At 43.7% G+C, this 14,589-nt stretch overlaps 1 protein-coding gene across 1 annotated transcript in view; it reads right to left on the reverse strand.

Annotated features, from left to right (window-relative positions):
- SLC17A6 (solute carrier family 17 member 6) overlaps window positions 1-9,476 on the reverse strand; it is a 36,255-nt gene extending 26,779 nt beyond the window's left edge. Inside the window, exons 1-6 of the mRNA XM_087433965.1 lie at window positions 9,391-9,476; window positions 8,336-8,465; window positions 8,024-8,079; window positions 7,020-7,478; window positions 6,473-6,725; window positions 4,871-4,989 (exon numbers count right to left, since the gene is read on the reverse strand). Of these exons, the coding sequence (XP_087290091.1) occupies window positions 4,871-4,989; window positions 6,473-6,725; window positions 7,020-7,478; window positions 8,024-8,079; window positions 8,336-8,465; window positions 9,391-9,476 (1,103 nt within the window). The remainder of the gene's footprint in view (window positions 1-4,870; window positions 4,990-6,472; window positions 6,726-7,019; window positions 7,479-8,023; window positions 8,080-8,335; window positions 8,466-9,390) is intronic.
- Window positions 9,477-14,589: the final 5,113 nt, after the last annotated feature.

Consider the following 14,589-nt stretch of genomic DNA (forward strand, 5'->3'; position numbering starts at 1 on the left):
CAGGAGCCCAAACTGCCAAAGAAAAAGTTCTCAATACTATGTTTTCTTCTACAGAAAATCACACTCTTCATTTAAGTCATTATCAAGTTTGGATTTTGCCTTTTGCAGAGAAGGGAACAGAATCACTCATGCTGTGGCCAAATATTTTGGGAGGCAGTACACACACAAAAATACAGTATGTTTCTCCTGCCACAAAAATCTAAGGATCCCTTGGGCCTGCGAAAGGCTTCTCTCTCTAATTCATGGACTTCTGTCCCAGATTTGGAGCATGATATGTTGTAGGCACTCACTCCTAGAGCAGATGGCTCAGCCTGCTGCTGAAAGTGAACTTTGGATGAAGTGCATAAGACCAGGCAGAGATGTTCAGTTTCACTGGAGAGAGAACCTGTGGTCACGTCTTACAGGACACCTGAGTTTTAGTCACAGTCTCTTTGTGACCTTGGGCAAGTCACCACCTCCCTGATTCTCTGTTTCCTTTCCTGGTCTGTAAAAAGGGAGGATTGGATTAGACGAGCCCTGTCCAGCTCTAACATAGGTTCTTCCTGTTACAGGGGGTTCATTCTATGCTACAGACACATGTGACTCTCAGTCTCTTATTCAAAGAAAGAACTATTTTTCTTTAGCAAAAATCAAGTTAGAAACCCAAGAAATACCTGAAAAGACAAAATGTTGCACTAGGAACTCAACCCTCTTTAAATAAAGGGTAGGGTAGGGGGATGTAAATGGTAACTTGCAGCAGAGAAATCTAACCTCAAGCTCAAACATATTTCTCTAAGAGTGTTTACAATACCTGGCTAGAATTCAAAGATTGCATGCACTGAATTACCAGCACTCTCTATACGCTGGGCTAAAAATATTTTTTAAGACAGCTCTTTAAAAGCCTTCAAATGAGACTTATGGCAATAGCAGTGAACAATAATTTTAATTGTGAATAATGTGTATGGGAAAATAATTTTAAAGGCAGAAATCTGACATGTGAAAAGAGGCATTTTTTATCACAACGGAAATCATCCTTTTGCACTACTAATACTGAAGGCAAATTTAAACACAAGTAATGCCGAATGGTCATAGGAGTTTTTTCTTTCCATTTTTTTTCTGAATTTAAGATTTTATTAATAAGAAATGATAACAGCCAACAATTATTGAGTGCCAGTCACTTCTAAGAACTCTACACACACTCTTATTTAGCTGTTGTGACAGCCATATTAGGCAGGCACTTGGATTATTCCCCTTTTATAGAAATATAAACTGAGGCTCAGAGAGGCAAAATAATGTTTATGTCATTCACTTATTAAGTAGCACATTCAGGTGTCTGAACCCACACAGCTTTGCTGCAGAGTCTCTATCTTAACCACTGTGCCATCCTGCCTTTTTTAAAAAGCCCAAAAAGCTTTGTTGTGATGTTCACATTATTTCTTCAACAAGCCTCTACCCTGGGCCAGGCACTCTTTGAGATGCTAGGGATACAGCAGCGATAACAACGTGGACAAAAGCCGCCTGCAGTTCTGGAGCGAGCATTTCACTGGAGAAAGGCAGACACTCAACAAACAGGTAAACAAGTAAAATATTGGTACGACAGGTTGCAATAAGTGCCATGTAAAAAATTAAAGCAGGATTGGGAAATCAGGAGGACAGGAGCACAATAGGGAAAATGTTTCAGCAGGGTTTAAGTAAAATTGCCACCTAGACAGAGGCAGGAATAGTCTTTGTGAATACAATGTCATCACTAACATAATGTTGACCGAACTTCCTTTGGTAAATCTGACCTTCTTTGGTTATGCCCTTTGCAAAAATTCTGTTGTTTCTCCATTAAATACTTGCCCAGGCTCCTCATCACTCTCTAAACTCGAGGTAAAAATAGACCTTAGCAATTTCAGATTTGTAAATATCTGGATTACTGTAAGCCCCATGTCCTGTATTGTTTAAAGCCCCCAACACCTTTTTATCACCTTATTACACCTTATTCAATACGTTCTTATATGAAAACATTACAGGTTTTGTGAGGAGTCTTCCTTTGATTCCACCCTGAAGCCCTCCATGGAGGTGACTAAATTCCCCAGCCCAGGAGTTGCAATAGCCCTTTAAGGAAAGACAAAGGAAAAAAGGATACAACAGCTCTCCTCAGGACTGAGTTTCCTCCCCCAACCCCTCCCTTCAATGAGCAGGAAAGCAAGAATATTTAGACTTTGACCAGAAAAAGGACCAAGATTCTGTATTCTGACCGAGAGTGGGGCTGTTTTTGCTTAATCCATAAAATGGAAAAGCCCAACCCTTGCTGTTTGTTTTTCACTGAGAAATTTGGCAGGAGGTGTAGCCAGGACCCCTTCTCTCCTGAGGCTCTTTCCTCACCCCTTAGGTCCTCTACTCAGTTCCGCCCAGAACAGTGGTGGCAGGCACTTTCCAAAGTGAGTGTCCCCAGGACCAACCCAAGGGAGATCTTGTTCTGAACTGAATGATCTATGGAGAGAGGCTTATTCGAATGGGCATACAATACTTGTAGGTGGAAAACTGGTCTTGCTGTGTTGCTTTTACTGTTTTTGAAAAAGGATCATAATAGGAAATATACATCTTTCAAATCAATTCTAAAAATCTCTCAGATTTTGTGTTAAAAAAGCCTTCTAAGATAAAATTCTATGTAGCATGTATAGGACTAATTGGACATTCACCAACATGTTAATAATAGATGTCTCTGGGTAATTAAATTATTTATAATTTTTATTACCCTTTTTTTAATATATTTTTCTTATTTAGTATTTAATACTTTTATAATCAGAAAAGGGCATGTCATAAATTTTCAAAACCTGTTTTCACAGGTGGCTTCAACAGTATTTGTAATGTTTTGTTATATTTTAAAACATGAAGCGAATATGTCAAAATCCTAAGATGTGATAAGAGAGTTAGTCTATAATCTTTTATTTGTTCATATCTTTTACCATAAATTTTAACTTAATTTTCTCTGCCTTGTAGCACAAAAAACATTGTATGTGAAAATATTAAGTCTCTCTACCTTGAAAACCCATTTAAAGGTAAGGTGAATTTGGATCCAAGTAAGAGTTCTAAAATTCAGAAATTTTTCCTTTGAGGAAAAGCTACCAAATAAATTAGAACCTGAGTCAGTATCAGTCTTCTCTTTACTAAACATGACACAAATGATAGCAATGAGCTTTGCTTTTTTTTTTTTAAACCAGGAAAACCTGTTTACTGACCTCTCAGTGCTACAGAGAGGGAAGGCTGGGGCATCCCTGGTGGTTTTTGCTGGCAGGAAAATGTTACCATTTTAACATTTGGCAAGCTGAAGGTTTTGACTGCGAAGAAAAGTTAAAGGCACAGCATTATAATTTCATTTCACATTATATTGAGTTTCTTGTATCATTTGTGGTTTTTGGTGAATTTTTGGATGTTTTCTGCCTGAATTTTTACAATATTTTATATATGTATATTTGGAGTATCTTTCTGGGAAGTTTATTTTGTTTTAGAAAATATTTTTTGGGAACAAAAAGATTCAAGACACTATGCATTAGGGACATGCAAGTCAAAACTGTAACTGTTCATTACTAGTAATATTTAAGGGAATATTTCCTTTACATTTTTCTGCCTAATATCAATTTTTTCTTTGATTTATTCCATCTGTAAAATTGGGTTCTCTACACAATTAATGATTTTCATTTTAAACTGATTCCTTTTTTAAAAGAATACTTTGCCTCCTGTTGGGTCAGAGTGCTAACCATAGTGGTGTCAGAGTAGAGATGATGTTCAAAAGGCACTATCCCTCACCTACTGCACTCTCCTCTTGATATTTTGAAGGACTGTCCAAAAAACCCTCACCCTAGAATCGTTAAGCCTAAAACACATTTCCAAGAATTCCTCCCTGGGCCTTGGCGACGACTGAGAAACCTTGGGCGGGAATGGGATCGTCGGTGACAGAAGTCCCCAGAAGGGGCGTGGGAGATTTCGCCGAGACACGAGGAGGGACCAGTTTACAAAACCGGGGAGGAGATCAAGACTAGAGAGGTGCCCAGTTCTAGATCTCTTCCTGCAAAAATTTGACTTTTAGGGGGAAGGGAAGGGGTGAAGTCGTAGGTACAAGGTCTGAAGGAAGACCCGAAGTCTTTATTTGGGGTCTCTTTGCAGCAATATCTGGAAGGCGAGCGCATATGTTCTTTCTCAGCTTAACAAAGACTTAAGGAGCATTTACCTTCATTTTTCATAGTGCACACTTAAGCAAATGAGCTGCCTCTCACCCGCCGGGGGTGGCCAGGCTGTGCTCCTTGACACCCCCACCCCATCCGTCCTTATGCTCATACTTCCTTATGCAGCGCCTCTGCAGGTGGCGCTGGGGACACTTCTGGGGGCTGGCGCTAGGACCTCGGCTGCAGCCACCGCAGCAGGGCTGGAGGCAGGCCGCTGGACGCAGCTGAGCGCCCTCCCCACCCCCGCTCCTGCTCAGCAGAGCTCATTAACAGGTGGAATCGCACCCCAGGCGCCTGAAATCCCGCCTGCCTCCATAGAAACAAATCCTTCAGACCCAGAGCACCATCTGGGCGGGCTCCCGGGCCGGGCTTTCGACGCGCCCTGCCTGGAGGTCAGCGCCACAGGGAGCCGGGGGCCCCGCGGGACGCGCAGGCGAGAGCGCAACACGGGCCGCCCCACCCTCGGTGCACCCGGCGCCCTGTCCCTGCCCGGCCGGTCCCCGGCCTCAGCTCCCACCTGGCTGTACCGCACGTCGACCATTTCACGAAAAGTGGGTTCAGCCCGCGCAGAGAGGGCGCGGCCGCCCCAGAGCCCAAACCCTGGGAGGACTCGCCCAGGAGTCCCGCCGCTGCCCCAGCTCCGCTGCCCCTTCTGAGGGTCCAAACCCACGACCTGTTACCTGTTGGCTGCCAGCCGAGACGCGATGTAGCCGCCCGGAATCTGGGTGATGATGTAGCCCCAAAAGAAGGACCCGTGGATCATCCCCACGGTTTCCGGGTCCCAGTTGAATTTGGCTTTCTACGGGAGGAGGAGGAAAACGGGGGGAGAAAGACAGCAGTCAGTGCTTGGGCCGAAGACGCACGTGCAGGAGTTCTCGGGCCAAAGAGCCTTCAACCCCCGGGCGACTCCCCGCATTCCGGAGTGGGGCCGCTTAATTGTCGTTCCCTAACGGAATTGAAGCTATACCTTCTTACAGAAAATTGAAAAACAGTGCCCATTTGAAGTGTATTGTGACTAATAGCGAATCTGGGCGCCCTGGCTTTGCTCCCCGATACTGTCCGGCAGATGGGACCCCCGCGATGAATGCGGCATCGTCAGGGCTCCAGTTTGGGGAATCAGGACCCTCCAGGAAGAGATTCCGTTAGCCGCCTGGCCGGGATCCATTGAGCCGACGCCGGGACGAGGGTGCGGAGGTCGGAAGAGCTGGGGGCAAAAGACGGTCCCTGCAAAATGGCAGTGGGCATGGGCCGAAAGATGTGGAGTAGCCGGGGGAATCTGGGGGAGTCGGTGGAGAGGGCGGCGTTGCTCAGGGGTGGTTCTGAGAGCCGGTGAGGGGTGTGTCTGAAGGGCGAGGCCTAACTCCGCCCTCGCCAGCCTGGGCGGCCCCACAAGGTGAGCCTGGAAGGAAACTGGGGCGAAACGTCTACATCGCAGACGTGCGAGAGCGCGAATCCGCCTGGGGAACTGGAGATCCCTTTTCCCCCTTCGAATAAAATTTTGAAACCAAAATTTTGAAGCCTGAACTTTGCAGGTTCTCCGGAAACCTCCAGGGCCCCGTGGCACTCACGGCTTCCCATCCACCGCCGGTTCCCTGATTTTTCCTCCCAACCCTTGCTTGGCCTGGCTTATGGTCACTCAGCTCCCGAAACGCAAGTCCGGACCCACGGGTTTCTGTGACCTTGACGTTGACCCTCCTCCCCCCTGGGCATCTCCCCACACACAGCCCACAGACTGCGGGACTGGACTCCCCGTGACCCCGAAACTCCTGCGCTGCGGGTCCTCTCCCGGCCAGTTAGGTGGTCCACCCCTAAAGGCCCCTGGGCGGAAACTGCCCATATGCGCACAGTTGATTTGACTTGTTTTCTATTTTGTTTCATTTTGATTATTAAGAATATTTGGCGGGAATTGGAGGAAGTCTGGGGGGTGGGCATTATAACTCATATGCTACTCTACTCCTCCGAGTAAAAAAAACCTATTTCCATTTAGATTTAGCGGACATTATTAGGCACCAACTCCTTGTATGAAGTCACTCTTCACAAATACCTAGTGAGCTAGGGGCTATTTTCCACTTTGCAGGTGAGAAAGGAAGACCCAGGGAGCAGAAGCGACTTGCTCCAGGAGCGAAAAGGGAGGCGATGCTACGACCGCGGCGCATTCTAGAAGGTCAGTGCGGAAGGGGCAGAGGGAGCATCCTCACCCAGGCCTTCCTCATCCCCAGGGGAAATGTGCTCAAACAGGCGACGTGGCTCTGCGGAACCACGGCCAGCGAGCGGGCGCCCACCTCCTTGACGACCTTGCCCCCGCGGTGGATGGTGCTGTTGTTGACCATGTCCACGATGGCCACGCCCAGGTTGCAGCGGATGCCGAAGGAGATGCAGAAGCCCAGGCCGCTCATGATGGCGATGATGTAGCGACGCGGCAGGCCGAAGCACGTGCAGTCGCACATGGGCGCCTTCTTCTCGGGTACCTCCAGGGGCTTCCCATCCTCCGTCAGCTCGATGGTCTCCCCGGTCTCTTGCTTCTTTTCCAGCACCCTGCGCAGCAGAGCCGGGGCAGGCAAGGACGCCGCGGGTTAGGCACCCCCGACGCCCGCCTGTTCCCAATTCCCGGGTCAGGCCTGGGGGGAGGGGCGCTGACCTCTCCCCCTCCCTCGGGGTTCAGGGTGCTAGGGACCCCTGGCTCAGCCCATTCTCCCCCTCCAGGCTCTCCAGCCTTCGGCCAGTGCCCCTCCCCGCGGCGGCCTCTCTTCAACTTGAATACCTTGTGGCCTACGGCGTGCAGTCCCCATTCCCTCGGGATCCTCCCGCTGCGCCCAGGCTCATCTGCACCGCTTGGGCCTAACTTTCCTGCAGGTCTGCAGTGTGCGAGGGAAGGGGTTACCCGAGCAGGCCTCCTCAGCACCTGTGTAGACGCCTCCCACCTGCAGGGCTTTGCCCCGGCGACAGGCGGTTTCATCCAGCCGCCCAGCCTCCCGCGGGCCCTCCGGTGCCGGCGGGCCCAGCCGCAGCCCTGCCCCGCGGCCCCTTCCTTCCTCCCGGGGAGGGGACGCCGCGATCCCACCCCGCAGCAGAGCGCGGGTCCCGGGGACTAAGGCCTCCGGAGTCCGGCGACCGCGCGGAGAGGGTCTGCGAACGCCCTCTGAGGGGGTCACACACTCGACCTCCCCTCCTCCAGCCCCGGGCGCCGGTGCGACGTTTACTCTCCGGTTACACCTCTCACTTTTTCCCTCCTTGTTACTCGAGTTTGAAACAAAGGCCTCCGCAACATATGGCCGACACCTAAGCTTCCTACCGCCAGAACATGAATAATTAATTATTCACGATCTTGCGTCATTACTATCTCGGTTACAAACACTGAAAAATGTCATGGGCCCATTTCCAAAGACATAAAATGCAACTCCCAGATATACAAACGCGCCCCCAAATCAACTCTGATAAGATGCTCCACACCAGGGTAGAAGATCTCACATTTGGTTTTAGTTTTGTATTTTAATTTGCATAGTATTTCACAAGATTCCACCCATCTGATTCAATTCCTTTTAGGTTTTTGTCCTTGGCGGAAGGGAGAAGGGAGGAGGGGAGAGCGGAGAGGTAGAATGGTTTTACTAAAAGCTGGTAGTGTTGTTCTAGTCCACAATATATCCGTGAAATTTCTATGAAAGGAGAAGGTGAGCGGTAACATCACCGTGGACCCTTGAGATGCAGACTTTCGATATTTAAACAAAGAACCTCTCCGTTTACAATTTGCAGATGTTTTCCAGTCCACCATGTAATTTATTTTTATGTGTGCCCTTTTAAATGATATATCCACACGCAGTTGTTTTCATTCTCACCGTAAAGCAAATGAAATTTTAAGATCCATTCCAAAAATGCACAGCTCGGGAGATGGCTGTCAAGCAATTTGAGGTTACCAGAAAAAAATGTCAGACTTCCAAATTCTGCAAAATAGCACCTGGGGAATAGGTCATAAAGGTATTTGCGGCTATGTTAATGCTTATTCCTAAAGCCCAATCCCAGCGTCAGAAAACATGGCAACCGATTTATTCTGGGAGAGAAAAATTCAACTGTTGCGATTTATTTTTTTTGTAAATATTGGCCCGTATGCTCATATATGCAAAGTTGAACTCTGCACCTGAACTCCCCACCTGATGGCAGCTGGGCTGGGCAAGAACAGCTTTTTCCAGGGCAGCCGCGGGACTGCAGGGCCCTTGCGGTATGTACTGCCGCATAGGTGCATGATCGTGCCTACACGAAGCCCACCAGAACCGCAGAGATCTGGAAAAGGGGGAGGCGCATTGGTCATTTTCTTTACATTTTTGCAGGCTTCAATTCCCGAATGGGAAAATTAGCGGTCTCTTGCAATCGTTTATCCTTTTGTTTCTGCCCTCTCTTCTTGATTTTGCTCATGTTATTAAGAAAAGGTGTATTCATGTAATGTTCTTGAAAGGATTTAAAGTTGTGAAATCTACGGCATTATTAGTACAGTGACTACAGGGAGGATAAAAATATTTAAATCATTTCTAGTACTTTCAAAGTCATTTTGCTGGTTATTTATGGTTTTTCTTATAAGCAGTGTGACATTTCCCATGCAAGAAATAGACTTCTAGGAGAGGTCAAATAGCTAAAAATACATATACATGGTTTCAGGTTCAGAGAGAGAAATTGCTTCAACATCAATTATTGATATATTTTGATTCTTCTTCCTTCGGTACAGAGGAAGATTTCACTGGGGGATTCTCTACTCTAGTGGTTTTGAAGCTGAGATCTAAATTTCTTTTTGCCGTTATTCTTTGGAATTTCTTGGTTAATTTTTTTAAAGGATTGTATTTTTTTATTCATTTGTCTGCATCAAAGGGATTTAATTTGGTGTCACTATAAGCACCAAAAGAAAGGTTCTTTGAACAGGTGCTGGTCATTTCTCAATTGTAAGGAAGATAAATCCTGGGTAAGAAAGGATGAGAATCTGCAGGTACCAAAACCAAAGTCACACACACACATACACAAAGAGGACAGGTTCATTTAGTACAACATTCCTGAATCAATAAGCAGGTTTCCAGAGCAGCCCCACTCCAGCAAAGAGCAACAAAAAAAGACTTTCTGGTCATATTACAATCTCTCTAAGCAACCAGGGTTCACGGAAATAGCCCTGCAGATTTTTTCATGCTGAGCCCCAGGCAAACATGGGTTTGCTTTCTCTTACCTGTAGATCTGGCCAAGGGATTTGCCGGCAAAATTCTTTAGCCCCTCTTTTCCTGGGGTCAAAATCCTTTGTTTTACCGACTCCATTCTGGCAAAGACTGGTGTCAGCCCTTGCCAGATTTGAATAGTGATCACTATGAAAGGCGAGAGTTGCGCATATTGCCTTAATCGCTTAAGGTAGTTGTGGGCTTTTTCTTCTCAGCAGAGTGGTATTGGTGTGCCTCCAGCCAGAGTGTGAGTGAGAGAGGGGAGGGAGAGTGAGAACAAGAATACAACAGAATAGCTGCATGCAACCCACGGGTTTCCTCATAGGAGAGTTGGTAGACACAATCAGAAAGTCTCATTGGAAGGGGAGGATCCGGTGGCGAAGGGCGCACGCCGTGCCATGGTATTCGGGCGGGTGCAGATGAGTCCTTGTCCTGGAAGTCAGTCCACTGAAAATGTAAATTCTCGGTTTTGAAAGCCTTGTTGCTGTCAAATCTTCTGGCTTTTAAACGGAGGGGCAGAAATATCACAGAACGTTTGCGTAAGGGCAAAGTCAAAAGAATAGTACTTTTTAAAATGGTGTCTTTGCTGTAAGGAACAGACTGGCTGCCAAAACTCACGGGAGCATCTTAGGTCTCAGGTGAGCAATGCTGCTGTCAGTTTTTCCTCCTTGCCTGTGATCCCCTCCCATCACGCCGGCGCAAGTCTGCTCTGCAGTAGAGTCGAATTAAGATGGAGAAAGCTTGCTGCTCTTTGAGGACGTGAGTAAATAGCAGATACACTGCTCTGATTTGGGCAGCGTCAGGAAAGATTTTTTTCAGCACGGCTGACAGCGCCCATCTGGGCGCGTCTCGGCAGATTGGTTCAGCACCACGGACAGAGTAAGTTTCAGGAAAAGGGGACGCTTCTTTGAGCTGGCCAGGTTTCCAACTTTCTAGGGGAGCTGGGCGGATCGCCCTGATCAAGGACCATCCTGGAGATCTTCAGGAATGGATGCTATGGAAACCAAATGGGAAGATGTCATCATCGTCAGAGTTTGTAGGGAGAGTGGTGCATTTAGCTCTGCAAGGAAAGAAGACTTTATTAAAAATTGACAAGTTACTTCTAGTTTCATACGTTTTGCCCAGCACGCTGATGCCAGCTCTGACAGTGTCGCAGGGAAGGATGATTACAACATATTTCACTTATGTTTGTGGTATTCTGGGGCACCTGGGGCCCCTTGGATATAAAATATATGTACACAAAACGCATAATTATATTGTTGATGTGTTTTGTTTTAATCCCCGATGAAAAGAAGAAAGAAAGACAGAGAGAGAAAGAGAGAGAGAGAGAGAGGAAGGGAGGAAGGAAGGGAGGGAGGGAGGGAGGAAGGAAGGAAGGGAGGGAGGGAGGGAGGGAGGGAGGAAGGAAGGAGGGAAGGAAGGAAGGAAGGAAGGAAGGAGGACAGGAGAGAGGAGAGAAAGAGAGAAAAGAATAGCTGTAAGCTCAGTGCCCTTGGCAAAATAAAAGACAGATAGTTTAATATAAATTCCTTGGAATTTTATGATTCTTCGCCTGACTACTTTACATCACACTACTGAAATATCAATATACTGATGAAATTTGTGCTATAACTTGTGCTTGTCAACAAATTACCACTGATCATATTTTCAAGATTTGTTTTAAATTACTTATATTCCTTTAAAATGTGATTTTTTCCTTTGTACTATCTTCTCCTAAAGCAGAATTATATAGAAGACATTCGTGTAAGACTTCTGTTTTCACATATATAGGTATAGCATCAGTGAATCTATTCCATTAATCAAAGCAAGAAAACTATGCTATCTTAATGTTAATTATTAATGCATTTGACATGAATCACAAACCTTTTAGATGCAATTCAGGGAAATGATTACGAAACAGATTGCCCTTGAACCACATTCTCAAGGTCAAATCCTTGGATTTTACTTAAGCCAACAGGGGGAGTAAATTTTTCTTGAGGATCCTGGGATCAAATCTCAGAAGTATGGATCTAAATACAGAATCATGTAAGAATGTTCCCTGAATTGGCCAAACAATACAATGTATACTCTGAAGGGATAGCTGAAAAAATTATCAAAAGGAGCTAAAACTATCGGCCATTGTTTAATTTGATAGTTATTATGTCATATTTCATTATAAATTATGATAAAGAAAATGACACTGGAGGTGTCTTTCTCTTATTTAGATAAATAAGTATTAAAATGTGTATCTCCTATAAAACACTGAACCAGATTTTTCTAAAACTCTAGTATGCCGCAAAATAATTTCTATCCCCAAAGGTGATCAAGTACGAAGAGGAGAAAAAAAACACATAAAATGACCCCCTTCCAAACAAAAGTTTCAAGTTAGTCAGGACTTGACTCATTTGGGTACTTTTGAAAATATCTATGTTTTTCAACTCTTTAGTAACCATATTCATTAAATTCAATTCATTTAGGGATATCCATGATTTTTAAATTCTAAAAAGTTATACAAAAAATAAAAGTTAAATAAGTAACTGTGAAGCTGGGTTGATGACATAAAAATCATTCTCCTAAGCACTCCTGCTTAAGTGCCACCCCAAATAACTAGAGACCTAAACCACCAGGAAACCTGACTGCGAAGTCTGCACTGTATGTATCTGAAGGGGCACACAAGCAGTACAAATCCAACACGACAGCGTTGTTTCTGGAGTAAAACCATCACATTCACCTTTGTTGAAATAAACATCATCTGGCTCTCTCTTCCATTCTCTTGATAACAAGGTGAGTGCTTGAATCAGAATTACTGCTACTATTGATTAATTCATGCTAAAAATATTCATTTAGTGCCAAGAATTACGCTAGATTCTGGGAATCTCACAAGCTACGTGAGAAATAGACACATAAATACAATTACGAATAATTACGGGTGAAATTGGACAAGTTAAATAACCCAGCCTGGAAGTAAAAGTGTACAGAAAGAATTTCAGGAGGTGCTGTTTCCTTGTCTGTCTTGATACTTTAAGAGAAACTTAGCCCGATGAAGATGGTGGCAGCCCAGTGGAATTGGGGGGGAGGGATGATGTTACTGGGAGAGCATCTCAGCCAGAGGGGACATCTTGGGCAAAGTCATAAACAAGGGAAAAATGTTGTATGTGGAAAATTACAAGAATTGTTACTAGGCCACCTGAGACCAAAGAACGCCATTTAGGCTGTTCTTAAATTAATAGCTACTCCCAATATAAGAGACATGTATTCAGACACTATTTACTAATCCAACAGATTTTCTTCATGTGAAGTCCCAAAATCCAAACACCAAACACGTACTTTTGTGACCTAGTTCACCAGATTTATCTTTAGGCAAGGAACTATTAGTAGTTATATATACGGTGTTAATTTAGTGATACTGAAAAAGCCTTCCTTTCTCTGGACACCCTCCCTTGCCCCCAATATCTTCCATCCAATTTTAGCAGTGCCTTAAAATGAATTATTAGACGACTCTTCCTATAGGAGAAGAATTGCCCCCCTTCCCAAGCAGTCTTAAAAATAAAAGGAGAAGGTTTCATTTAACATATTTTTAATGTATGTAGCATATTACAATTTATGAATGACTTTCATTTACATGATCTCATTTATCCTTATAGTTATTCTTCAAACTAAGCCCATTTTATTGAGGAGGAAAATGACATTTAATGAATTGCCTGAAGACATGCAACCAGTGATGAAGCAGCAAGGGTTAGAGTAGTTGCTCACAATTTAATATCTTGTTAAAAAGACAGATTCTGATTCAAGAGGTCTAGAGTGGAGCCCAAGATTCAGCAATTCTAACAATTTCTAGGACCACTTTGCCCATGGTTCACTCTTTGAATATCAGTGGTGTAAAGTATGAAATGTGAAATCAGCTGACCTGGATCTAGGTCCTGATTCTGCTGATTATCATCCCTGTGATTGAATCAATCACTTTAATAACTTCAGTTTCCTTACTTGCACAACTGAAAGCTTATAGTAAGTGATCTCTATTATCTCTTCCACTTGTAAAATTTTATGACGTTTTCATTAATTTATTCACTGATGTAAAACCACTTTGTCTCTGTTTACTCTACCCTAAGATTATTTCACTGTATCTGAGCTAAATGGTTAAAAATGAACTGAAAAAAATGCCAGTAAAATAGAGATGTGCTCCGTTCTGAAAGTTCTATCTTCTTGTATAGTTAAAGAAGAGTAAATTTGTTGCTTATGTTTTACTATGAGTAGCTATGAGTTTTATATGCAGTAGTTTAAATAATTGTCTTCACAGTAGTCTTTGAAATTTGCATAAGATGCTACCCAGTAGCAATGTGATAGGTTTGCATTTGTTTATATCCTTGTGTGAGGAAATGCTTTTGAGAGATCATTTAAATGTCTTGCAAATGTTGCCCTCTGGTGGAAGGATATGTTATTATTTTAGAAGCAAGTGTAGTCCTTAATTATGTAATTGAAACTACTGTATTCTTCGCACTTTCTTTTTTTTTCCTTTGTACTTGTTAAATTAATGACTACACCTAAAAATATGAAGTCTTATTGTAGGCAATACATTTGCAATTGCCTGCCCAGGTAATAAATGTCTTTAGAAATAAGTTGATTGAGAATCTCTCAGTTAACCAAAGAGTTACTATAAGGAAACTTAACTCCATCAAGATTTAGAAATGGTATGGTAATCACATAGGGAAAAATGGGTTAAAATTTTTAATTCCAATAGAATAAATTGTGATAATTTTATAAATATTTTAAAATAGTAATATAAGTTTGATAAGTTTCCTTCTTTATTACCAAAAAAAATATTTAAAGGCATCATATTTAATGCTACTCATAAATCATTGCTAGGGTGTTTTCAAGGCAAATTTATTTCAAAAAAATACTTCAAAGTGTATAATTTTGAGGTTATTTTAAATGCAACATTTTCTATTTATTATTTCAACAAATATTCACTCAACAGATAATTTGCACCTCTTGTGGGTTAGGCCCTTTTCTGGGATATAGTAAACCAACGAACTCGGGACAGTTTTATAGCTTTTTATAGCAGATGTAGAGTGCACATTCTTAAAAAGAAAAGTACTTTGAAGGTTTTTCACAGTATCACTTTATTTGATTCTGAATTCCTAAATCAACGTTCACTCTAATAATTACACACTTCTTCTTTGAGGCTATACAAATAAGCTCGAGGATTCATCTGTGACTTTTTTCTTATCAAGGGT

Source organism: Ceratotherium simum, chromosome 7, assembly GCF_057802395.1.
Source record: "Ceratotherium simum simum isolate JZ-2026a chromosome 7, ASM5780239v1, whole genome shotgun sequence".
Lineage (NCBI taxonomy): Eukaryota > Metazoa > Chordata > Mammalia > Perissodactyla > Rhinocerotidae > Ceratotherium > Ceratotherium simum.